The sequence below is a fragment of the Diplotaxodon limnothrissa genome, linkage group LG4, assembly GCF_057381915.1.
Source record: "Diplotaxodon limnothrissa isolate DT_005_m linkage group LG4, D_limnothrissa_male_GT1.1, whole genome shotgun sequence".
Classification (NCBI taxonomy): domain Eukaryota; kingdom Metazoa; phylum Chordata; class Actinopteri; order Cichliformes; family Cichlidae; genus Diplotaxodon; species Diplotaxodon limnothrissa.
In genome coordinates this window covers 12,089,484-12,114,442 of record NC_140599.1, presented here as the reverse complement: position 1 = coordinate 12,114,442, position 24,959 = coordinate 12,089,484, and the positions used below count along the sequence as shown (strand labels likewise).

At 40.3% G+C, this 24,959-nt stretch overlaps 1 protein-coding gene across 1 annotated transcript; it reads left to right on the top strand.

Moving 5' to 3' along the window:
* Nucleotides 1-11,801: 11,801 nt before the first annotated feature.
* Nucleotides 11,802-23,940, top strand: pvalb6 (parvalbumin 6). The gene is made up of 5 exons (XM_085352198.1): nucleotides 11,802-11,858; nucleotides 20,731-20,796; nucleotides 21,231-21,363; nucleotides 21,490-21,599; nucleotides 23,202-23,940. Exons 2-5 carry the CDS (start codon nucleotides 20,736-20,738, stop codon nucleotides 23,225-23,227), a joined length of 330 nt encoding a protein of 109 aa, XP_085208324.1. The 5' UTR covers nucleotides 11,802-11,858; nucleotides 20,731-20,735; the 3' UTR covers nucleotides 23,228-23,940.
* The last annotated feature ends 1,019 nt before the right edge of the window (nucleotides 23,941-24,959 follow it).

The window sequence follows — 24,959 nt, the reverse complement described above, 5'->3', positions numbered from 1 at the left end:
AAAAAGAGTTGTTGAGATAAAATAAAGTTAAATTTGGTGACTCACAGGCACAGCTCAGAAGAAGAAAACAAGACAAAAAAAGAAAAAGTTTTTTTGGGGGGGGGAAACACTCATCTTTTAAATATTTCCATATATCAGCTAAAACATTTAACAATGCTTTGAGCTGACAGATACATCCCTCTGGGGACTGGGAATGTAAAAAAATCTCACAACAATCAGACACTAGTCAAGATGTAAAATCCTAACTCTCATCCATTTTCATGCTTTGTCTTTAGAGAGCTGCAGGACAGGTGTTATATGATGGCAATGTTTGTGGATCTACTCACAGATCACTTATATCACCATCAGAATGAGATAACGTTCCCTCGTGAACTCTCTTCAAGCTTTTTTCATCTCTCAGTATCACTCCCTTCCATTTAAAGAAGAAATTAATTTAAATAACTTCACTGAATGTAAACCAACTGCTGAAGGTAAAATTAGTTCACTGTGATTTTGCCAGCGATCAGGTTACTTGGCGCTACATTCAAATCGTGCTTGGCAGAAACTGTAAACCTCCTTCAGGGACACCAGTGGCCACAAACACGCTCTCCCAGCTCTCATATAGTTCCAGGTAGACCTCAGTTTAAGATGTTTAGCTTGCTTTTCCCCTAAATCGCTCTATTTCCCCATTTCCAGTACTTTTCTTTAGCAACAATGTGTCCTTTAACATTTCATGTTAGATATACTTCCTCTTTCTCATTCCTTTCGTTATCAACATCCCTTTTTCTGCTTATACAACTCCAGCTCTCACACTTGGACTTTTTTTAAATGAGGAAATGTAACTTTTTGAAAACAGTAAAAGAAAAAAAGAAAGAAAGAAAAAATTAAAAAGCGAGTTTTTCCCCCTTTTCTCACTCTCCTCTCTCTCTGAATATCTACAGCCTGTCATATCTGGTTGCTGGAACTTATATTGCTTCTGAAGTCACTCTCAGCTATTCCCAGACACCTGTTGCCTGAGTTCACACCATTCATCCAGCCAAGGCTGACACAAGATACTGTGTGAATCAAACACATCACCCCATCTCTCTGCAACACCGTGCACTGTAGCCCGTCACCACTCCTAGATGCAATCATATGCCAAGTTTATATATCACAATGGTTTTGTTTATATGTCTTTTTTCTAATTGTTTAATAATGCATGGAAAAACAGTTATTGCTAACCTCATAAAACTAAAAAGTAATGTTTCTCTATCATGGTCGGCACCACATATAAAATACTGGGATGTGAATATTTGGAGATAACCATGTAATGCATCGTGCAAAAGCATATATGCTGGCAATGCTGTTGGCCATTTGCATGAATCAGCAGATTAACCAGTGGTGTCATTGACCTGTGGAGCTGTGGACCCAAATTCAAGACACGGGAGCCAGACTTAAGCGATGGAGAGCAAGCCCTTTATTCAGACCAAAAACAAACTCCATATTCAACATAGTCCAGTAATGTGAAACCAGCAAAAATCCCCGAACACAAGAGCTTGCATGGTGAAGCAACAACAGATCATTTGACAATGGACAAGAGAAAAATGGGACTGAGGAAGTAAAACTAACAGGACACAAGACTAACTGTTACAGTAAAACAGAAATGACACTTATCAAACACAAAAGATCCACGGGAGCACTGGAGAACAAATACAGACCTGTTGAGGCAACTAAACACACAAGAAAATAATAAACTTATAAAAAGGAACTGAAGCTTAAACAAACAAGGCAAGCAATCTAAAGCTTTGCCAAAACTCTCACCTTTATAGGCTATAGCAAACTATTTTAAACCACAGCATGAACCAGTGTGCATAATTGAACCCGTACACTCATAGTGCACTCAAAGAAAAATTATAGTTATAGTATACAAAGCAGGAGACACATTTTCTGAAGTGGATTAAAGAACTAATCAGACTCTCGGATGAGTGAGGGTCACCGACTGTGAGCGCAGAATGAACTGAAAACATTTTGTTTTGTCATTTACAAGCGAGATCATTCTTTAAAAGCCAGCCTCATGAGCTGATATGCGACATCTTTTTAGTTCTAAACACATATAAGAGAAAGGAGACGTTCCATAACTTCCATAACCCCGTGTGCTCAGAAAATCAGTGTCGACGATCAACCTATTGATGCAGATGCACTAAGCTATGTCAGGTAAAGGCTGTGTGCAGGCAGGAGTGGTGGTATGGAGGACACAAAGTTTCGGAGGCAAACGTGAACTCAAACTCCGCTTTATTGCTGGATGGCAAGGCAGAACAGAAAACTAAACAAACTGAGAATACAGATAACTAACTGGCAGGCAGCTGGACAGCCCACACAGCGTCGGATGATGGTAGAGCAAAACACAGACCAATGAAAACACAGGGCTTAAATACACAGAGGGAGCAATCAGTGAATGAGAGACAGGAGGGAAACACAGCTTGGATAAATCAGGGCTAACGAGACTAGGGAAGCAAAACATTAACATGAGACACGGACTTTCAAAATAAAACAGGAAACATAACACAGAGACGCGGGCTTGACAAGGGGACACAGCTGATAGGGGAGACGGCAACTATAGAACACAGAGACACAAACCATAAGACAGAGAACTCTAACAAATAAACCAAAAGAGTAGAAATGATAAATAATATCAAAATCAAAGTTCAATAATAATGAAAACTCAAAACTCTGGATCAACGACCCAGGTCTCCTAACAAGCTACTGTCAAATGGATAATTAGCACGAGCTTGGTCTTTAGTGCATTAACTTATTGGTGAGCTGAATGCTTTCATTACCAAATTGTATGACTTCATTTTACTAGCTGAGGGGTGAATCTTACCCTTTGGGACAGACCAGAACCCACCAACACCTTGTAACAGACGATAATTAATGAACTCAGGATCATCAGACCAGTTCTTATTGGAAGTTCTGTTTTGTTTTGTTTTTTTCTTCAGAATATATCAGAACCACTTGTCCTGAAATTTTCAAACCTTGACCTCGGCAATGTTGGTCTGATCCACTTTGATACAGATCAGGATATATCAGCCAAAAAATTCAGTGTTGTTTATATAGTGCCAAATTCCAACAACAGATGCCTCATGGTGCTTTTTATTGTAAGGTAAAAACCCAATAATACCGAGAATACCCTGGTGACCGTGGGGAGGAAAAACTCCCATTTAACAGGAAGAAACCTCTGGCAGAACCAGGCGCAGGGAGTGGCAGCCATCTGCTGTGACCGGTTGGGGGTGAGGGGAGGGAGACAGGACAGAAGACACACAGTGGAAGAGAAAAAGGATTGCCATAACATTCTTTGGACAATCTGTCATCTCCGCGCTTTCAACCAAATAAAACATCTGAATGATTTTAGGCATTGTCATTTTGATCATGGATGCTGACACTAACAATTCAAAGTAATTTTCCACCATATCCACGGGACATATTCTTATTTGCATCACAGTAACTTGTTAAGCTCATAACTTGATTCGTAGGTTTTTTTTTAATTTATGGGATGATAATCTTACTCCAGCTTGCTCTGATGGGTGTGCGCCAGAGTCACCAGATAAAATCACTTCCTTTAATACGAAAGATGGTGAATCTCTGAAAATCAGCTGAAGGGTTTTCATCCTCATCTTGTTAAGTCAGCATGACAACTGTTTCAACAAAATTACCATGTTCACTGTGGCCACATGAAAAATAAAAGGGATGAAGGCACAGCTGATGACAACACTGTCACCTCATGGATAGTTCAACAGTCACTCGATGTGAGAAATTTTATTTTCTCAACTCTCCAGACCAAAAGATGGACGCACAGATGGATATCTGACAGGCACACTCATACATCTTCCACCCTAAATCGCATCCAGCAAAATCCTCTTTTCTTCGATGTGGCTTTTTGTCTCGTCTTTTTCCATCTTCCATCAACCTTTCTTCTCTATCGGTACATCATCCTCCTTTGTGTGTAGAGACAGGTCAATCATTCGTTCACACTTCCAAGTCTCTGGGTATCTTTGTCCAATATCTTCAGACCCTGCAGCAAGGAGTGGTCCTTTACATCTATAAATTTGCAGAAACCTTCTAGGTTTACGGGATGCAGTTCTATAGTTCAAAGGGGGACTGATGATTATTACGGTGAATAACCAGGTGGATTTTTCTGTCTGTCTATTACACATCTTTTCCCTTTTTCTCCTATTGTCAGATTCACTGCCACTTTTCCCGTCAATCTATCAAATTTTGTCTCACAACTCTGTGTACTTTACTTTTCTTTCTGCATTTCAATGTGAGAGCGAGATGGATGGAAGCACTGCTGAGGCACAGTAATATAACAGTGCACATGGAGGACAAAGATGATGGCTGTTCTCTCCAGCTTTCTCTTTCGCAAACACTCTTACAGCTTATGTGTGTGCGCGCGTGTCGGGGATGTTACATTTAAAAAAAATTGTGTGTCTCTATCAAGGAATACAAGAGTACTTTTATTTGCATATTTATTTCTTAATTCTTTTAATAAAAAAGATTTTTTTTTGGTTCCTTTCAGTCGCTGATGTCAAATTCAAATTCAAATTCAAATTCAAATTTTTATTTGTCACGTACACAGTCATACACAGTACGATATGCAGTGAAATGCTTGGACAACTGCTCGTGACCTAAAGAAAACAAAAAAGGAAAAGGCTATGAATAAGATAGGAAATAAATATGAAAAATTAAAAAGGGTAAATTTAACTAGGAAGGAATAAAATATAAATTAAGGTTAAAAATTAAATAACTGTACAACACACTGGGAAAGAATAAGATGAAATATATAAATTAAATTGAAAATAAAATAACTGTACAACAAAATACACAATATAGAACTATATAAGAATGTATGAACAAAATACACAAGAAGTATAAATAAATATATACACAATAACAGCAGCATATACACAATAACAGCAGCAGTGATTTAAGTGATGAAGTGAAAACAATGTCCAGAATGTCCAGTGTGTGTAAGAACTGTATGTGTGGGTCAGTACTGTGTGGTGGTGTGATTGTGATTGAGAGACCGTATCGCCTGTGGGAAGAAGCTCCTCCTCAGTCTCTCTGTGTTGGTCTTCAGGGAGCGGAATCGCTTTCCTGACCTCAACAGAGAGAACAGTCTGTTGTTGGGATGGCTGAGGTCCTTCACGATCTTCCTGGCCTTGGTCCAGCACCGCCTGCTGTAGATTGAGTGCAGGTCAGGGAGCTCGGAGCGGATGGTGCGCTCAGCTGACCGCACAACCCTCTGTAGAGCTCGTCTGTCCTGCATGGTGCTGTTCCCGAACCAGGTTAAGATGTTTCCCGTCAGGATGCTCTCTATGGTGCACGAGTAAAAGTTCCTGAGCACCTTGGAGGGCAGTTGGAAGTCTCTCAAGCGTCTGAGGTGGTAGAGACGCTGACGGGCCTTTTTCACCACGGTGTTGATGTGACAGGACCATGACAGGTCCTGCGTGATGTGAACTCCGAGGTATTTGAAGCTGTCCACTCTCTCCACTGGGCACTCGTTGATGACGGGGGTCTGGTAGTTCCTCTCCTGCTTAGTGCTGAAGTCCACTATCAGCTCCTTTGTCTTACTGACGTTTAGAAGGAGGTTGTTCCTCTGGCACCAGTTCTCCAGATTCCTAATCTCCTTCAGGTAGGCCGTCTCGTTGTTATCAGAGATCAGGCCCACCACGACGGTGTCGTCAGCAAACTTGATGATGGTGGTGGAGCTGGTAGTGGCCACGCAGTCATATGTGTACAGAGAGTACAGCAGGGGGCTCAGAACACACCCCTGGGGGGCTCCAGTGCTGAGAGTGGTGGAGGCTGAGACATGTCCGCCCATCCTTACTGCCTGTGGTCTGCCAGTTAGGAAGTTGGAGATCCACTGACACATAGATGAGCTGAGTCCCAGATGCTCCAGCTTGGTGGTGAGTGTGGAGGGAATTATGGTGTTAAATGCAGAGCTGTAGTCTATGAAGAGCATTTTAACATAATTCCCCCTTCTAATGTCCAAGTGAGTGAGTGATGTGTGGAGGAGATGAGAGATGGCATCGTCTGTGGAACGATTTGGACGGTAAGCGAACTGTAGTGGGTCCAGTGTGTCTGGTAGTGAAGAAATGATGAAGTCTCTGACCAGGCGTTCAAAGCACTTCATCACTACTGAGGTGAGGGCTACAGGGCGATAGTCATTGAGAGAAGCAGGGTGGGGTTTCTTCGGGACAGGAACAATGATGGACTCTTTGAAGCATGTGGGGATCACCGACTGAGATAAAGAGATGTTGAATATCTCAGTGAACACAGGAGCTAGTTGGTATGCGCAGTCTCTTAGGATACGACCTGGGATGCCGTCTGGTCCTGCTGCTTTCCTGGTGTTCACTCTCTTGAAGGCTCTCCTTACTTCATGCTCGGAGATCACGAGCACGTTTATTTATTGACATTCTAACCTAAAACATTTCATTTCCTCACATCAGATTTTTGCACAGTGAAGTATCCTCAAAAGAGGCCTGGATTTGATTTGGATGCAAGTAGCACATAAAAATCTCAAAGGGGGCTTATTAGGTTCCCTTCCAGCCACTGTAGTAGCTTTGCATGATTCATAATTCAATGTAATCCTTATTTGTTCTGTGGTAGGCACTGATGTGACCCTCCAATTCATCCACTGCTTGAAACAAGCTGCTTTAGCTTCCCCATCTTTGGCCGCTTTTCCAAATGACGGCCACTTTCTTTGGATTGGCTGCCACTCTCAGCAAGATTTGTAGCAATAGCAGTATCTGCATATCTCCTCTCTTTGTGTCTCTGAAATTGAATTTTCAGTGCAATCTGAAGCCGGAGGTTTTGGATCACAGAGACTTGTATGAATGCTGAGCTCATTTTTGAAAACTTATGCCATATTAAATGTTACTGTGCGGTGACAACCCAACATATATATTTTCATTAGATGGAGATGACACATTTTTCAAATTGGTTTTGTTAGTGGAGGAAGAAAGAGAATCAGAGGGGGTGGGGAGTTCCAAAAGAATCACAAGGTTATCTAGGACAGAAGGATATTTCAGACAGGCATACCAAGACCCATTCTTAGACCTCTGTGTCATGAACTGGAACAAGAAGTTGACACTGATATCATCTGCAGAGTGAGACAGTAGCATGTTATGAGACGATATTCATCAGATGACACCAAGATAGGATAACTTCTGGGCTGTCAAGGTATTTGAGTTTAGTGTGCATAAGGTCACGTGTCATGTTTTAGGGTGATTTTGCATCCATATATGAACAGTGGATTTAAAAGAAAAATCTAAATGTAATTCAAAGGCTTTTAATTCAAGAGACTTAACAAAAGTATTTAGGAAGCTAAACACCTATTTTCATACACAGTTCTTCTTTTTAGAGCTTCAAATGTGATTGGACAAACTAACATAAATATAATAATCATAACATCACAAATATCCTTTGCAATCAGTGACAGCCTAGGCATCAAAATAGGAAACTCTTGGGTTGCTTTTGTCTTTGGGTCATTATCCTTTTGCACTGTGAAGCTCTGTCCCATCAGTTTTGCTTCTATTAGCAGTCAAATCATCACTAAACACTAGTGACCACCAGTTCCACTGGCAGCCATACACCCCAATGCCACGACATTGCTCCAGATGTCGGGGTATGCTTGTGGGTCATGATTTATTTCTCTTCTCCAGATTTTTCTCTTCCCATCATTCTGGTAAAAGTGCATCTTGGTTTGATGTACCCAAAGAATTAAGATGTTTTCTAACCCTCTTGTTCTGGAGTGTAACCAGTTGTTTGCTGCAATCCCTCTATGTTTCCATTTACAAAGGCATCTCTTGAGTGTAGATTTTCACAAAGACGCTGAGATAATGACACCTACCTCCTCCAGAAGAATATGAAGACAAGAGAGAAAGAGGTCAACCCCCCCTTTTTTTTTGCAGTACATCCATGCATTTAAAATATGCAGGGAAGCAGATAGTTTGGAGCAAACTTCCTTTTTCCCTATCTCTTTGTACTTACCAGGTTTCCATTGTGACTGCATTATGTTGGCTTACCTGGATTCCCGCTCAAAGGAATTTCATTCAACCCAACTTCTCTTATTAGCATTTCTCTTTCTTTTCCTCCTTGGAATTCTACCTTATACTTTATCATCTTAGTTGATCTCAAGAATAACCTCCCTTTGTTCTGACGTGATAAGTAATCATGTTTTGCTTAGAATCCTTTTAAAAAGGAGGCCAAAGAAATAATCTGAGAGGAAATAATAGTCATAATCTTAAATCCCAACTCAATAATTAGCAGTTTTTTAACGCAAATAACTTACACAAATATTTGATCATGATTTGACTAACAAAGCCAGATAAACTCAGGAGAATCCAATAATGAGCCAAACGAGTTTGCATGATTAAGAGTAGATCCGGTCTGCATGACTGCTGCCAATGAATCAGAGAGGTAGGTTGTAATTTTCCACCTTAATGTGCCATTCTGTGCACAACAACATATCCAAATCCATTTGGAGCAATCTCAAACAAACATTGACAAATGGGAGTCCCATAAGTAAACACGAGCCAAAAATCTTTTTTAATGAAAACGGTGCAGCGGCAAACCAATCATTTGTAGCAGCAGGGCGACTGGAAACATTCAGATGCTGTTCGGGAGGGTGGAGTCTGTGCTGCCATGGTATTGGGACAAAAGAAAAACTCCCAAACATTTGTTTTTTGTCTCTAAATGTGAGCCAATGATGAACCTGGAGTCCTGCAGTCTTTGGGGTTTGAGATAAACCCAAACACATAAGGCAAACTCTGGGATTGATCCTTCCTCACATTCGGTCCTTTTGCTTCGACAACATTCAACCCCTCTGTACACCATCTTACATCGAAATTCCTTTGCATCATCTGCTGTCAACCTTCTAGCCCTCTACTCCTTCACTAGAGAGAATGCTCTCTTTGCATTCCTCTTTAAATCTCTCCTTTGTCATTACTATTTTAATTTCTGCACTTTCATCACCCACCTTTATCTCCCTCCTGGCTTCAGTTGTCACAACTCCATCAGCTCTCTCTCTGTCTCTCTCTTCTTCCCTCCTTCGTCCTGTCACCCTGCTGACTCCTCTTGGCAGGCAACAGCGAGAAGCACCCAGGCAATGAGGGAATCAAGGTAACTCCCTCTGCGGCCCTTTGGCTGGACAAAGTGAGAACTTAAAAGGAGTGTACTAGCAAAAAAACGTAATGGGTGGAAGGAGGGATAGAAATTCCTGTCACAACGTTGCAACAAAATTAGATAAAGATGGAGGGAAGAAAAAGGAGAATACACAGCAGCAAGGACAGGGGCAGAGGAATTAAAAGAGAAGGTTATTTTTAGTTTCGAGTTCTCACATAAGATCCTAAACCTGAACATAATAAGGTATTTGTCAGTACCTTCAATTTCATATCATTGCTTTTTGCCACCCTACAAGTAACTGTGACTAGATTACTGATCTCATATCTCAGTTTCCCAGTTTCTGTCAACATGTTGTAACTAAAAATGTATGATTGGAAAAGAAAGAGGTCAGTATCATTTGGGGGTGGTTTAAATCCCACATAAGAATGGCAGACACCACCAGTAACATTATATAGACTAGGAAGGTCATTGGAGAACTCGATTTAATGCCATTAAAACCTTGTAAGGATTGCAAAGTCATGGTGATGACAGTCTCAGGCAAATATACAAAACATTTCATAATTAGATGGCAAAGATAATAAATCTTTGCCCGTTTAAACACTTTTCTTTCTAAAATAAATACCCAGCATGAAATTGATAGTAGCCTCATAACTACAATATCTTTACAGTAACTGGGATGATAGCACCTGGTGTCCACAGTCGCTCGACAGAGAATACACACCCCTGTTTTTAATGTCTCACTCACACTCCTGCACTCAGCATTCACAATGCATGCACGAGTCCCAAACACACAAACACAGACTTGTTTACGGCTCTTACATGCAGACAGTAGTGCCTAAGCCTTGGACTGTCTTTCTAAAGGTCACTGTGAGCGATTCTTTAGTGGAAACAGCTGTTTCCACAGCTATAAGTACTTCACATCTATAAGTGAGCCTCAGGGACAATTCCTGCACTGAGTGTGCTCTGCTGGGCCGGAGATGTAATACCTGCCACTGCCTGAGTGATCAACAGCAGCGTGGTCCTCTTGCAGGTTCTTTCTCTGCACTGTTCACTGTGGAGGTGTACTTCTCTGCAAATTTTATTCAGAATACTGTTCAATTTTCTTTTCCTTAATTCATATCTTAACTTCAGAAAACTGATTTTAGAAAATCTAACAATTAACGATTCACAAAGCCCCTCCCTTAGAAAGGAAGTAACGAGGTATGAATCAGCAGCCTGGGTAAGCCACAGCAGTTTCTTCTAAAAGTGAGATTCATGCCTCTGCATTAAATCTACATTGTAGGTATATAGCATCCGCAAACCCTTCTGAAACCCTAGCTAGCTTTGATTGACCCACTGTGGACATATTGTTGGCTTCTGTCAGTTCCTGGCCGCCTGTTCTTCTGATTCGATTTTCCAAATCAATGGAAAGAGAATGGATAAACTAGTGTTTACTGGGAACTAAAAGCGCTATATAAATGCAATCCATTATTATTATTATTATCATTAAGTACTGTTTTGGCAGCAAAACTGCAAAGCAACACCCCCAGCATTGGTATAAATGCTGGAAACATCGTAGGGGCTACATCGATTCAAAGCAGAAGTATAAATCACACATAAGCAAAAGGAATGTAGGCCATACAGAGTTAAAAGTACCAAGGATGGGGACTTTTTTTTGAGAAACTTTTAACTTGGCTCTTTTTCATGTCTGAAATCTTCTCTCATGTATCCTCTTTTTTACATTGGATTTAGGAATGTTTGCTTTGGGCCCAATATACCCTTTATGGAAATATATTCTTCTTTTTTTCCCCACTATATATTCTAGATAACCAAACTAGTATTGTTAAGTATCCTGTTTGCACCTACCTCATGGGCTTATATTAGCATAATTAGCTAACGTTTACAGCCAACTCAAGGGGCTAATGTTAGCTTAATTAGCTAGCTAGCCACATGACAAATTTCACCATCAGATATAAACAGAAATCAAAAATGTTTTGCCACCACAGGTGTAAACGACAAAGTATAACAATACAGGAAATCCTGAGCATCAATACTAACTAAAAAAAAGATTATTAGACAAAGCATCATAAGAAATACCCTAAAGACGATTTTGTATGCCAACTTTCTAACAGTTTAAATGATCAAGAGATAGAAAACAACAGTGATAGAGAGCAGGGCCTTGTAATTTGTCACTGATGGTGTGGAATGCCTTAAAGGAGGAATTCGTAGAGGAGAATTAAAAGTGAAAATTAAAAGTTTAAGAGAATGGAGAGAGAGGAAGAGAGAGAGAGAGAGAGAGAGGCAAAGAGAAGTAGTGGAGTGAGTGATAGGATCAGAGACGGATTAGAGGACAGAGCAAAGTCCCTCGGGTGGGAGGTGTGAGAAAATTAGGTGGAGAAATCGAATGGCTGGAAGGAGGGAGAGCTAGAGTGAGGGAGGGGTGAGAAAGGGTGAGCATAAGAAAAGAAATCTGGCTGGAACGAGGGGTGGAGATTGATCCAAGATTATTAATAGTAATGTTTGATTTGCACGGGTCCAGTCAGGAAAGCGATACAGGCCAACCTAGCGGGATAACATCCCTGTCCCCACACTGAACCCGGAGCCCATTTTTCATCCTAAAATAGTTGGAGAGGACAGGTATAAAACTGAAAGAGCAGAGCCTCTGATCTTTGACTGGACATCCCTCCTGAACCCATCTCGCCCCTCTTCCCGCCTTAAACCCGTCCACCAGCAACAAGGTAAGAGGAAGAATGAGGGAGAGACAAAAAGTTTGCCTGAAAGAAAAAGACAGCGATAAATGAGAGATGAAACGACAAAGGCCAGTGCTTTAAGTGTAACCTGCAGCAGATCACACTTGACAATGATTTTCAGGTACCTTCCTCACAGGGCTGATGAACGCTTACAGCTGGCTTTGCTTTCTAATCAAATGAAGTGATGGATGCAACTAAACAGGAAAAGCAATTTGCCTTCTTTCACTGTCTCCATAGAGTCTGCTTAGATTTAGATAGAGCGACAGGATATCAACAAAGTAATCACTTTCTGATAGTAACGCTTTGCTGCCAGAATTAAAGGACACAGGTTTGCAACACCGCTTATGTGTGAAATCTGTCAAGGTCAAATTTTAATTACCACTTAATGAGATTGAAAGCAGTGTCCTGTCCGTGCTCCATGGTAATGCATCTGTAGCAAAATGCTGATGAAGTACGGGAAATTTCTCTTGAGAATAAATCCATGTGCTTATGATTAAAATGTTGCATATTACTCACATACTAAACTGTGCCATGAATATTAATGAGGAGAACAATACTTTAGTGGTTGCAGTCTTAATTAATGAGGAGACAGAGTTTTTTGGTGCAAACATGACACAGGGACGTGCCCCTCGGGTAAAGTGGTACAACTTTTGCCATCTTTGCTCGTGGGCCGTCATTAATGGTGTATCTGCTTCACACCAGGACATTCTTATTACGTTGGCATAATTTAAAGTACAGTTTTACTTCAGGTGCCAAATGACATATCTCTTATATACTGGTCTCTAAAAACTTACTGTACAGGAAGAGCAAAAAGATGCATGTCTCCTGCTTGAAATACACAATAACACACCCCATGTATATAAAGCTTCACTTCAGACTAACAGATTCAGTCCATAGCACACTGAAATGTCTAAAAAATTATTTGTATGATCATTGTTATGATTAGATTACAAGTTTTGTTTTCCTTTGACCAGGAACTGAATATTTTCTTGTAAAACAATGCACAGATCCTTCTGCACACACACACATACGCACATGCAAACCACAAATGCAGCGCTGTTGCTGATGGCAAGCTGTAACTGTGTGGTTAAGCTATCCTCTCCCGTACCTGCCAGCGGATTAGACAGTGGCCAGTGGTGATAACAGCCAGATGATCCCCATGCCTCTGCTGCTCTTATCAAATCCTCTTTTTACTCGCTGCAGTCGCCCGTGGCTACATGCACGCACAAGTGTGTTTGTTTCAGTTACGGAACTGACACCACTGTACCATCTCTTCCCATAAGGAGCGGTATACAATCGATAAGCAGTCTTATGCACTCTAACAGATAGCTCTGGTTGAGGTAATTTTGCAGATCAGTGGCAATTCAGATTAAAAGCTTTCAGGGAGAAAGAAAATCATTGAGGGCTCCCTTTGTTTCAAGAAAGAATAGCCCATTAGAGTGCTTCATTGTCTTCACATTAATGGTGTAGCTAAAGCTGCTGGCACCCTTTAAGGGAACTGAATGACAAATGTTAAATACTGAAATCTTTTGTAGGGATATGAAATGCACTGTATGGTTATAGGCCAAATGAAAAATTGTGGAGTTTTTAATTACAAAATAAACCTCGCTGTTGGCGATCGTAATGAAACCTTAAATCAGCATAAAGCTTGAGGGGTGTTTAAGTCACATAATAACAATAATTCCACTAGAATGTGTTTATTGTTTAATGTTAGATTGCTGTAAAATGCCAGAGAGGCGGAAAGAGAAAAAATGAAGAAGGTTCATTTTCAGTTCACACTGCAGTAATACTGAAGGGGCACCTTGCCTTGGTTTATCTATATAAGTCTAACACACACTGGCACACACATATTACCTCAGCTTTTAACAGAGTTCCTCTCAAACACACACACACACACACACACACACACACACACACACACACACACACACACACACACACACTCTCTCTCTCTCTCTCTCTCAGATTCACATTCTCAAATGAGCACAAACGGCTCAGGTTTCTTGAAATGCAAGTATATTCTTCCTGCATTCCACCTCTTTACTCGAGTCTGCCTGGCACCTCAGTAACACATTTAAAAACTTTCACACGCACACGCACACACACGCAAATATATTCACACATCCATGCAGCTGTTACTGTAAACTGGAGAGTTGGCACTCTTGCACTATAGTTGGGTTTCCCACACCTAGCAAGACCATCAGAGTCATGTGACTTCCCAAGTCTTTCCCCACTTTAAAAGGTTCACAGGCAAGCCTTGTGTAAACCAGAACTGCCTTTGAGATGTTACTTTATCCTCAAGAAATACGAAGCGTTTTCTAAAGTTCGGTCTTTGTAGAATAACTTTCAATTTTTTATTTAGCCAGACAAAAGATGTCATCTAATAATAATCAAACATTTCACCAATTATGAGCTAAATGTGTTACTGTATACACTGTGTACAAATAAATTACTCTGTTAATAAATAGGCAAAATTACAAATGGTTCATTATCTGACATTTTAATAAACTACTAGAAAAGTAATAACAATAAGAAGTAAATAATATACAAAGCAGTCATTGAGTCCACACTTTGAAATACATGAATAAATTCATAAATGCATAATGGACTTTGCTTGTTGTGGACATGGATCATGTTGACTTCTTAATAATTGTGCTACTATGGCTGTTCGTTTTAGATTCATTTCGTGGTATTGAATGAAATCCCCCGACATTAAAGTTTAGAGTTAAAGCAATCTGTCAACTTTTTAAAAAATCTGCTGATTACCTTTCTCACTCATTAGTACATTTGATAAAACAAATATTTAATATGCCCATGAATAAGCTTTAGAGTTGTTGGTATGTGGATTTCTCTTATGCTAAGAACAAATTTCATCCACTTCCTTCCAATCTATTCTGGCTCCAGTATCGTATACTTCAGGCACGCCTGATATTTCAAGTGTTCTCATTTGACTTTGCAAGAAAGTCGAGCAAACTGAATTTATTTATTTTTAAAGAAGTATTTAGAGATGCTCTTCTATAAACAGAATAGTTGATCGACTGTTGCCTTCCTATAAGCTTGGCCATTTTCTCTGACCTCTTTCATTGGCAAGACCTTTTCATTGGATATTTTCTCTTTCCCAGACGGCTCTCTATGAACCCTAGAGATGGTAAGTCTCAAGAGATCGGCAGTTTCTGAAATACTCGGACCACTCCATCTGGCGCCAACAACTATGCCACTCTCCTGACAGACTTTCTGACTAATGGGTCACAATGCGTGAGGGTGAATCATGTATTTTCTGATGTGCTCTCCTCTTGTACTGGATCACCCCAGGGTTGCTGCCTCTCTCTCCTCTTCTGTTCATTCTGTACACGAATGAGTGTCGCAGCAATTTCACGAACAGACACATCCTGAAGTTTGCTGATGACACAGTGATCGTCAGTCTTCTGGTGGGGGACGAGTCAGGCCATGGACAGGTTGTAGATGATTTTGTGGATTAATGTGATGAGTCCTTCCTTTCACTCAATGTGTCAAAAACTAAAGACATGATTATTGATTTTAGGAAGTCCTTTTATAGCTCATCACCCACTATCATTAAAACTGCTGATATTGGGATCGTTGAGAGTTATAAATATCTAGGTGTGGTACTTGACCATAAACTGTGTTTTGAATCTCATGCTGATGCCACTACTAAAAAAGTTCAACAAAGACTGTTCTTTTTAAGGAGAATGAGATCTTTTAATGTCTCATCTGAGATGTTGTCTTTGTTTCATAGAAGTTTTATCGAATCTGTGATGTCTTTTTGTATCGCTGCCTGGTTTGGTAACCTGATGGTGAGGAATAAGAATTGGTTGGGTCTTTTGGTAGAAACTACTAGCAAAATTTCAGGGCGCTGGAAAGATGGACTTTTGGCCATTTACAATAAAAATGTGCTTAGAAAGGCTCATTCTATTGTTCATTGTTCGAACCATCCACTTCACAGTGAGTTTGAGTTGTTGCCTCCTGACCTCTGAGGAAGACCATGTCATGGTCCTGGGTCGGTGACCCAGCGCTTTTAGTTTGTTATCATTTTCATGATGATGATTGTTTTAGTTCTGTGTCATATTCGGTCTGCCTCTGAGTCTGCGTCTGGATCTGTCTGTCTATGGTGTCACCCCATCTGTTTGTGAAGCTGTCTGTTTAGATCTGTGTCTTGTTTGGTTCCCCGTGTCTGAGTTTCCTGTTTTATTGTCAAGGTCTCTGTCTGATGTGAGTGTGTTCAGTTTACATTTCCCCTGTCCCGTCAGTTCTGATTTCTCCCAGCTGTGTTGCCCTCCTGTCCCTCATCCCCTGATTACTGGTGTGTATTTAAGCCCTGTGTGTTCTCCTGCCTGTTGTCGGCTCGTCTGCATTCATCCGTCTACCTCTGCGTTCTATGGTGTTCCTGTCTCTGCGTCTCTCTGCCCCGCACCCCTTTAGTATGGTCTCAGGTTTGTCTTTAGTTTCTCCCAGTTTAGGTTTGTAATTGCTCATGTTGAGTTGCCTGTTTTTTGCCACCACCACCACCTTGTAAATAAACATCACTCTGTCATCAGTTCGCTGCATCTTGGGTCCTCCTTTTCCTCCACACCACACGGCTCCCTCCGCCAGCCGTGACAGACCAAAAGACTCCAAGCTTCTTTTATCCCTACTGCATCCTGTCTCCTAAATGGCATATAACCGTTCTGGGATTTTCTATTACTATCATTGTCATTTTATATGATTGTTTTGTTTACTTTTATCCTGTTGCTAAACTAATTTCCCTTTTGGGACAATAAAGATTGAATTTGAATTGAATTATATGATTGGCTGATTAGATCATTGCATCGATGAGAATTAAAATGAATGCCATGTGATCTACTAATCACATAGACATTACCAACATTAAAAATGAAATAAAATGACACCAACGAAGAAAATCTGCACATTTCCTCAAATACCTAATTTATTTAATAGATTATTAAAAGAGATCTGGGATGTTATAGATTAACTTTGGTGTATTTTTACCATCCTCACAAGGTGAACTGTTAGTCTGTTTGTATGCGTGCAGGTGTGTCTGCGTGGTCAAATGTGCTACTGTAACAGGAAATATCACAAAGATGGATTTTTGGATTTTAGCAGTTTTTTGTGTCTTTCAGAGGAAAGGCTTGGTCAGCATGTAAAAGCATCATTCGCATGAATTTACTGGTGTATAGTTGAAACCAAAATGACTCTGAAGATAGGTTTGCTTAACCGTTAAGGGTCATAAAGGTACATAAAGAGCTGCTAAACATTCATTTTATTGTGGCTATTAAACACAGTGATATCTGAGGCATGATGCAGCAAAGAACAGGCGGCATGAGTCATTTGCAACCTGCGGAAATGTATAGGTCATACAGACCGTATTTCCAACAATGAGAAGGACGGAGGGGTGATATTGGCCAGTTCAGTATCATTTGCTGAACAGAGAGAACACAGTGTTGATGACGGTCCAAGGAAAATGATGATGGAGTGTCATTCCTATGACTTTAGCTGAGACAGTTCAACTCCGTCAACTCTCAAAGTTTTCCACCAGAGCATCTGACTAATCTTTGAAGTCAGACTCTTACAAATGTGTTCCATGTTAAAAAATTAAGAAGATGGATTACTATGAAATTAAGCACACTTGTTGATAATTGGTGAATGCATTATGGTTAATTTGTTAGTGTTGCTATGTTTCAGACAACCTCAGAATAGGATATTTTGAAGCCTTAACTAGATTAAAATGAAAGGGCTGAAGATTTCAAGTATATTGTATAAAATAGAAAACGTATTGTCTTAAAAACAAGCTGGTGTTTTTTTTAATCAGACAGCCCTAACAATACTGGATAAAAAACTGAAAGTAATATGAATTAAATTTTCACTTTATTATCACCTGTCACCTGCTGACAAGTTTTTACCCTTGGAAATCATCCCTTCTCCTCCTGTCCTCCACCCTCTTTCTTTCTCCATCTTTGAGAGTGACGATTCATTTTTAAATTTTTAAGATGCTGTTAAGCTGTTTGAAACACGCTACTTAAAAAAAGTAGCTCTGCTTATGCTCATCCCCCATCTGTATGAGCTAGACGCTGAATAAAAAATCTCTTTATTGTTAACATCTGCTTGCACAAATGAATGACAGGTATTAGAGGATGTGTGTGGACTGTGCTCTGCCATGGGGTGACATTACGTTCTGATTTGCTGATTATCTCCGTGGCATCTGCATCTGAATCAAACTACGTATCAGATATCAGATTTAATTGCTCGTTAACTGAAGGTGTCAGGACACCGTTAGGGATCACGTGCGTTCCAGTGTGGCTGGTATTGCTTTCACCTTGTGAATCGTTCTGTCTGTCTGCGTGTTTTTGTGTTCTCATAGGAGAATATAGTGATTGTGACGCCAATATATACAGGACCTGCTGCAAGGGCACTGTTTTGAGTGTTTTGAAGTGTTTTGCACGTGTACACTTACTGGCTACATCATTAGGTACATCTTGCTAGCAACCGTTTGGACCATTTTTTTGTCCTTAGAGCTGCCCTAATTCTTGGTGGCATAGATTCAACAAAGTGCTGTAAAACATTCCTCAGAGATTTTGGTCCACATTTATATTCACAGCCAGTTTGGCTTTGTGAGATGGTGTGTTATACTGCTGAAATCAGCCTTCAGAAGATGGGTGGACACCATCACCGCTGACTTGAACCTGACCCTCCTATGCCGGCACAAATCAAGACTCATCAGGCTAAGACATGATTTTCCAGTCCTCTGTTGTCCAATTTTGCTAAGCCCATTCAAATGTCAGCCTCAGTTCCCTGTTCATAGCTGACAGAAAGAGCACTGTGGTGTTTTGCTGCTGTAGACCACATCTGCTTAAGGTTCTTGAGATGTTGTGTGTTTAGTGATGTTCTTCTGTGTATCTTGTCAGTCAATCACTTTTGCCTTTTTTCAGCTCAAAACAGTCTCTCCTTTGATGTCTGGCATCAATAAGGCATTTTCTCTCAGAGAACCAGCACTCACTATGTTTTCTCTATTTCAATCCACATAACTAAGTCTACTTCCTTAGACACAGTTATGTGGCACAATCCCAGTACATCAGCAGTATATCCGTCTGGCACCAACAACCATGCTCAATACTCAAAGTCACTTAAATCACCTTTCTTCACCACTCTGATGCTCAGTTTGAACTCAAGCAGGTCATCTTGACCACATCTGTATGGTTAAATGCACTGAACTGCTGCCACGTGACTGCTGATTAGATATTTGTGCTAATGAGCAGCTGAACAGGTGTCCCTAATGAAATGACTGCTGAGCTTGTGTTTGAAATATGAGGGACCCTGTGCCTTCCCATTTTACACTCTGCTACACAGTCTTTGGCTTCTGATGTATTTGTAACTTCCACTGTGACGCAGCTTTATCTGAGGCACAAAAATGAGAGATTTAGGATGATGTAAACTCCCAGAGATGTCATTGGTACTCTAGGCAAGCATTTTTTGCAACTTTGTGGGACACAAAGTAAAACATATGCTTCCAGTTTATCATTTTTGATTAGTATGGAATAAAACTGGTGAATAACTTAAATAAAATTTATTTGATCTAGTAAATGTCCTCAACTAGTTAGTCTCTGGAAGACAGTTCGGCTGGCTGGTGTCCTCTGCTGACCTTTGGCTTTTTGCTGTGGATTTGAAGTTAGTCTGTCTGGAAAATTCACTGCACATCTATTGTGTGTGGTGTTGTGTGATAGCCTGCACCTGACGTTCTGAAATGCTGTGATTTAATGTTCTAATTTCAATGTAATGTATTATTCACCTGATTTCCAAGACATTTTTCTGGTGAACTGTGAATAGCGCAGAAAGTCGTACATTTGTCCATTCAGGCAAAGGTTCGTGTGGATGTGAGTGAACCAGTACTCATTGATCACACAGCCTACTTAAAATAATGTGTTGCCCACAAAACCCCATTATGGTTCGCCTGCCTGTAAAGTGAAATCGGAGTACTACTTCCTCTAATCCACACATAACTCGCTTCCCCTTAGCACCACTCCTCTCTAGCTTTATAACTTCCTCCTCCACTCTTACAGATTTGTGTTTACCGTCTAATGTATACATCCCATACACGTGTCTTTACACTCTCAACAGAAGGAAAGAGGGCATCAGTCAAAGTCAGCGGGAAAGTGACAACTTCATAAGCAGCGATCAGGTTCAGTCACACACACGCAGTAAAAAGCCAAAGCGCAGTTTAGCGCAGGGTTCACCTTTCATAGCACGAGGCACAAGAAGAAGATTCTCCATCTGGAGTGGGCTGACAAACTGAATTCTCCGGTGATATTTCAAACACAGCAGAGGACTCATATGGTCTGTTAAACCCCTGCTGACTTGGCCTCTCGCCCTGTTTGTGTCCCTACCACCTCAAAGATATGACACAGATAAAATGGAAAACATTTGAAAGGCACACTTGTTTTTGTGTCCATCTGTCATCACTCGTCTCCATCATTCTGGTATTCTCCTTCCATCCTGATTTTTGTTTTAATTTCCGCAGCCCTGGCTCTACATCCTGAAATGCCACAAACAAACCTCCTTCACTTCCCGTATCTCTCAACACCCTACTACAGCAGGATACCTTTCTCCTCTCATTCTCCTCTTTCCCTTTATCACTCCTCTTTTACTGTCACTAATTCATTCTGTCACTCATCACCTCCTTCTCACATGTCCTGATTTCCTGCTCCATTTCTAGAGTGTCACCAGTGTAATACGAGAATGTCTCAGTACTGTCTCTGCTCTCTGGCAACCTTGCTTTTAACCTTGTCCCCTCTCGGGTCTTCTCTTTTGATTCAGTCTCTCTCCCCTGACTTATTTTATCCTCCTCCAACAGCCGAGATGGCAATGAGCAGCATCCTCAACACCGATGACATCAAGAAAGCTCTAGATGCATTTGCAGGTGAGTACCAGCACAGCCGTGACGGGAAAAAGTTAGTCCCAAAAAAAGCTGGAGCCAGAACTTTTGGGGTTTTTTTCCCTTACGTCGTTCTATATCGGTTACACTCAACTTATAAAAAATAATTTTCCACCTTTGGCCTTCATTAACCAGACCAACACAGAATAAGAAACTTCCCTCGACATTGAGAAATTAGTAGTTTAATTGTATTTCACCATGTTCTGACAGTTTGTGAATATTCACACTTACTTACGTCAGGAATTTAATGCCCTTTAAGTGTCCAAAAAAAGCTTTGTCTCTTTTTTAAACATTAGAAGATCCAATCGTATCTAAATCAGTCTGTTTTTTGGATTATCAAGTTTTAATAGGCATCAAGAGGAGTTTAAATGAAATCGTCACAGTCCTGATGTGGCTTCTGTGTTTTTCTGTGTGTCCAGTTGCTGACTCTTTTGACCACAAGAAGTTTTTTGAGCTGGTGGGTCTGAAGTCCAAGTCTGCCGACGATGTGAAGAAGGTCTTCACGGTGCTGGATGCGGACAACAGCGGCTTCATAGAGGAGGAAGAACTCAAGTGAGACAAACTAACACATGCACTCAAACACACATGTGTGTGCAAAGAAATCCCCAAAAGAGTAACAATTATCCACACAAAAGCATTCTGTGACACAAATCCAATCTTCTTTGCTTCCTCTTGTAGATTCGTCCTGAAGGGCTTTGCCAAAGATGGCAGGGACCTGACAGACAAAGAAACCAAAGCATTTTTAAAAGCAGCTGACAAGGATGGAGACGGCAAGATTGGAGTCGATGGTAAACGCAACACAAATACATCAAATTATTCTATTATTAAATAAAGGCCCACACATAAAGAACACAAAAACCCAAATGGCAGGTTTTTTTTCCCCCATGTTCATTCATCTATGCATGTGTTTAGTGCTTCATGGATAAAATCATGAAGAAAAAAAACAAGAAAAAGCAATCAGGGCAGATTTTAAGCACAAGTCTGTCAATGTTCATATTTAAGAAAAGTTTTTTCAGTTTTTTGCCCTGAACTTTAGGGTAAAGCACACTACTAAAATTTAGCCTTGCTCCTTGAAATTGGCCATAGCAGTGTGGTTGTGATCGCATCCATAAACAGAAGCTACTGTATATCACCTCTGCTGCAGCAGGCACGTTATATGGCCTAAGACAATTATCCTGAATCTTGAACTCATCTGGACACTTTTACATCCACTACTAAAACTGAATTAAGAGATATCTATGTCCTAGAAGACCTAGTGAACTCCCTCACACCCATACAAGAAATCCACTTGGCCATACGTTTCTTCTGCTGTCAATCTGCATTTTTTTTTCAATGTGTAATTATATCTGTTCATTTCAAAAACCGGTGGGCGATGTAGCCACTGAAAGTGACACCCTAACCACAACAGTCAACTAAAGATAAAGGGCATGTGGTACAAAAGGGTTGGATGAACATCTTTGTCCTTAGAGTGGCAAGGATGTACAGTTAAACCCTGATACAGAACTGATAGATATGATTTTTGTCTTCTTAATATAGTAAACATATGATTATGCAAAAGCTGAGACCCACAGTAGATGCAGAATTCATACAAATGTCTGTCTACCGGTGGGTCCGCCTATAGGAATCATCAGCCCACTCACTGAAAACTCAGATCCACACTTACACAGCTATTTTTTAAAATTAGGATTTTTCAAAAAAATCTCTGTCCACATGGAAACGTTGGGGGAAAAAAAACATGCTAAAGCAACAGATGGTGATGAAGCAATATTGTGGTGTGCAGCCTGATGTCAAAAAAGGCGACAAAGGTTCCCATCTTTGATGTTGCAAGATAAAAATCAGGTTGTGAAAACATTCACCCTGGAAGGTGTTTACTCTATAGCTTGGTTTTCAGTTATCTAAATTGCAGTTTCTGTGTGGATGACAGTCCAAAACACATGAAAAAACTATGTGAATCAAAAAGCCGTGTATGTGTAGACAGGGCCTTTAAAAACGAAAAAAATCATAGTCACTTTTTTACTTATCTTACTCATTTTTTAGTTCTTGTTCTTTTCTAAAGGCCCGAGTTGTCCCTACAAAAAAACCCCGAATTCTGTAATTGTAATGTGTTTGATTAAATACAGAAAGTATTTAAGAAAAGTAACATTTATTTTCTTTTGTAAGCTCAAGAAAATTCAACTGCCCACCCAGAGATAACAGCGTGACATGATTTTTAAAGGCATGCATGTGATAACTTGTTTGATGCAGATAAGTCTCAAAACCTTATTCTGATATTGACAGGGTATAAACATTGTGCATAAAATAAACCCGCCTGCACGTGCTTCTCAACAGCGTTTCGATGTTTTGCTGTTTTCGCACTCTCCTAACAGGTTGTGTTTTTTTCCTTCTTTCAGAATTTGCTGCCCTTGTGAAAGAATAATTCTTCTGCTCCCACTGCAATGAAGGATCACATGGCAACCAACACCACATCCTGGCAATCCCCCCCACCTCCCCCTCCTCCTCCACCTCCGCCAGCACCTACACCTCTCCTTCCCACCAGGCTGAAGCCGATCCCCACTCCGATCACTCCTCTCCTCTTCACCTCCCACCTGCAGTTTTCACGAAACACAATGCTGCACTGAAGTAGGCTGTGCTGTGCAACCTCCTCACGTCCCGAGTTTCCCCTTTAGCCGTATTCACCCTATTTATTTAATCCGTTTTATACAAACTGTTCTTGTTTCTGTTTATGTATAGATTAAAAAAAAACATGCCTGCAGGAGTTAAACTTACATTGTAAAGCATAAAGTAGATATATAAAGATAACAGAGATTATAAAAGAAAGACCCTCATTTCCTTCTCTACTTCTGACTTTGCATCCTTTCCTAGCTTTCAATTTCCATGAACCAGTTCTTCCTCTCTCTTCCCTTCTTTGTTTATCTTTTTTTCTCTTCTTCTCTCTACTCATGTCTGGCTCAGTGCCCCTTACTGCATTCGCTCCCCTCTGTCCTCTCCCACACCATCAACCTATCTATCTAGCTATCCATCCATTCCTTTCTCCTCTGGTAATGAGCTGTTGTAAAACACACCAAAAGAAGAAAGAAGTCAAGCTGTGAAAGAACAAAATAAAGTGGAAAAAAGAAAAGCCTTGAGAAGGCTGACTCACTAAGTCGCTTCTGTTAATTCCTTCCTTTGATGTGACTCTTATCTGATTTTACACTTTCAATCTCGTTGTCCTTCTTTCTTTCTCCCTTCCTCTATTCTGTCACTTTTTCCTTTATCAAGCAGATCAGCTGAAAAAAAAACCCTAATGTTGTATGAGAAGGTGTACTTTCAAAAACAAAACTGCTGTGTCTAAGGGGGTTAAAATGATCACACAGTATCATTTAAAAAAAAAATTTTTCTTAATATATAATCTGTGGCATAAACAAAACCTCGGCGGAGTGGAGGTTTAAAAGGCCATATCTCCCATTTACTCAAAAGTGCAATACTAGTTTGAGAACCATGCTGTCGAGCCATTAACACAGTTGGATTCATGCCGAGGTTCAATTTGGGTTAAGTATCCCCAGCGGAGGACCCAAACAGGCAACACAGGAATCTTTATCTTCTTTAGTAGAACATTTTACTGCCTGAGCAAATAAACACAGATCTGTAGCTCGAAGGATATCACTTTATTTAGCAGGCATGAGACTATTGAGCTCAGTGCTGCGGAGACAACCGTTCCAACAGACAGTTACGATAAGTTTGAGGAAGACAAAACCCGAGGAATTATAGAAAGAAGTATGTGGGAATGACATCCTCTATCACAGGATGAAGTTACCATGAAAACTTTGTTTCCTGAGATCTTTTGATGAGTTCTCAAACTCTACAGGGAGTGCAGAATTATTAGTCAAGTTGTATTTTTGAGGAATAATTTTATTATTGAACAACAACCATGTTCTCAATGAACCCAAAAAACTCATTAATATCAAAGCTGAATGTTTTTGGAAGTAGTTTTTAGTTTGTTTTTAGTTTTAGCTATTTTAGGGGGATATCTGTGTGTGCAGGTGACTATTACTGTGCATAATTATTAGACAACTTAACAAAAAACAAATATATACCCATTTCAATTATTTATTTTTACCAGTGAAACCAATATAACATCTCCACATTCACAAATATACATTTCTGACATT

Coding starts and splice junctions, on each gene's coding strand:
- pvalb6 (XM_085352198.1), top strand. CDS start 20,736: ATGGCAATGAGCAGCATCCTCAACACCGATGACATCAAGAAAGCTCTA. Junction 20,797..21,230: donor AGCTCTAGATGCATTTGCAG/GTGAGTACCAGC, acceptor CTGTGTGTCCAG/TTGCTGACTCTTTTGACCAC. Junction 21,600..23,201: donor CGGCAAGATTGGAGTCGATG/GTAAACGCAACA, acceptor TCCTTCTTTCAG/AATTTGCTGCCCTTGTGAAA.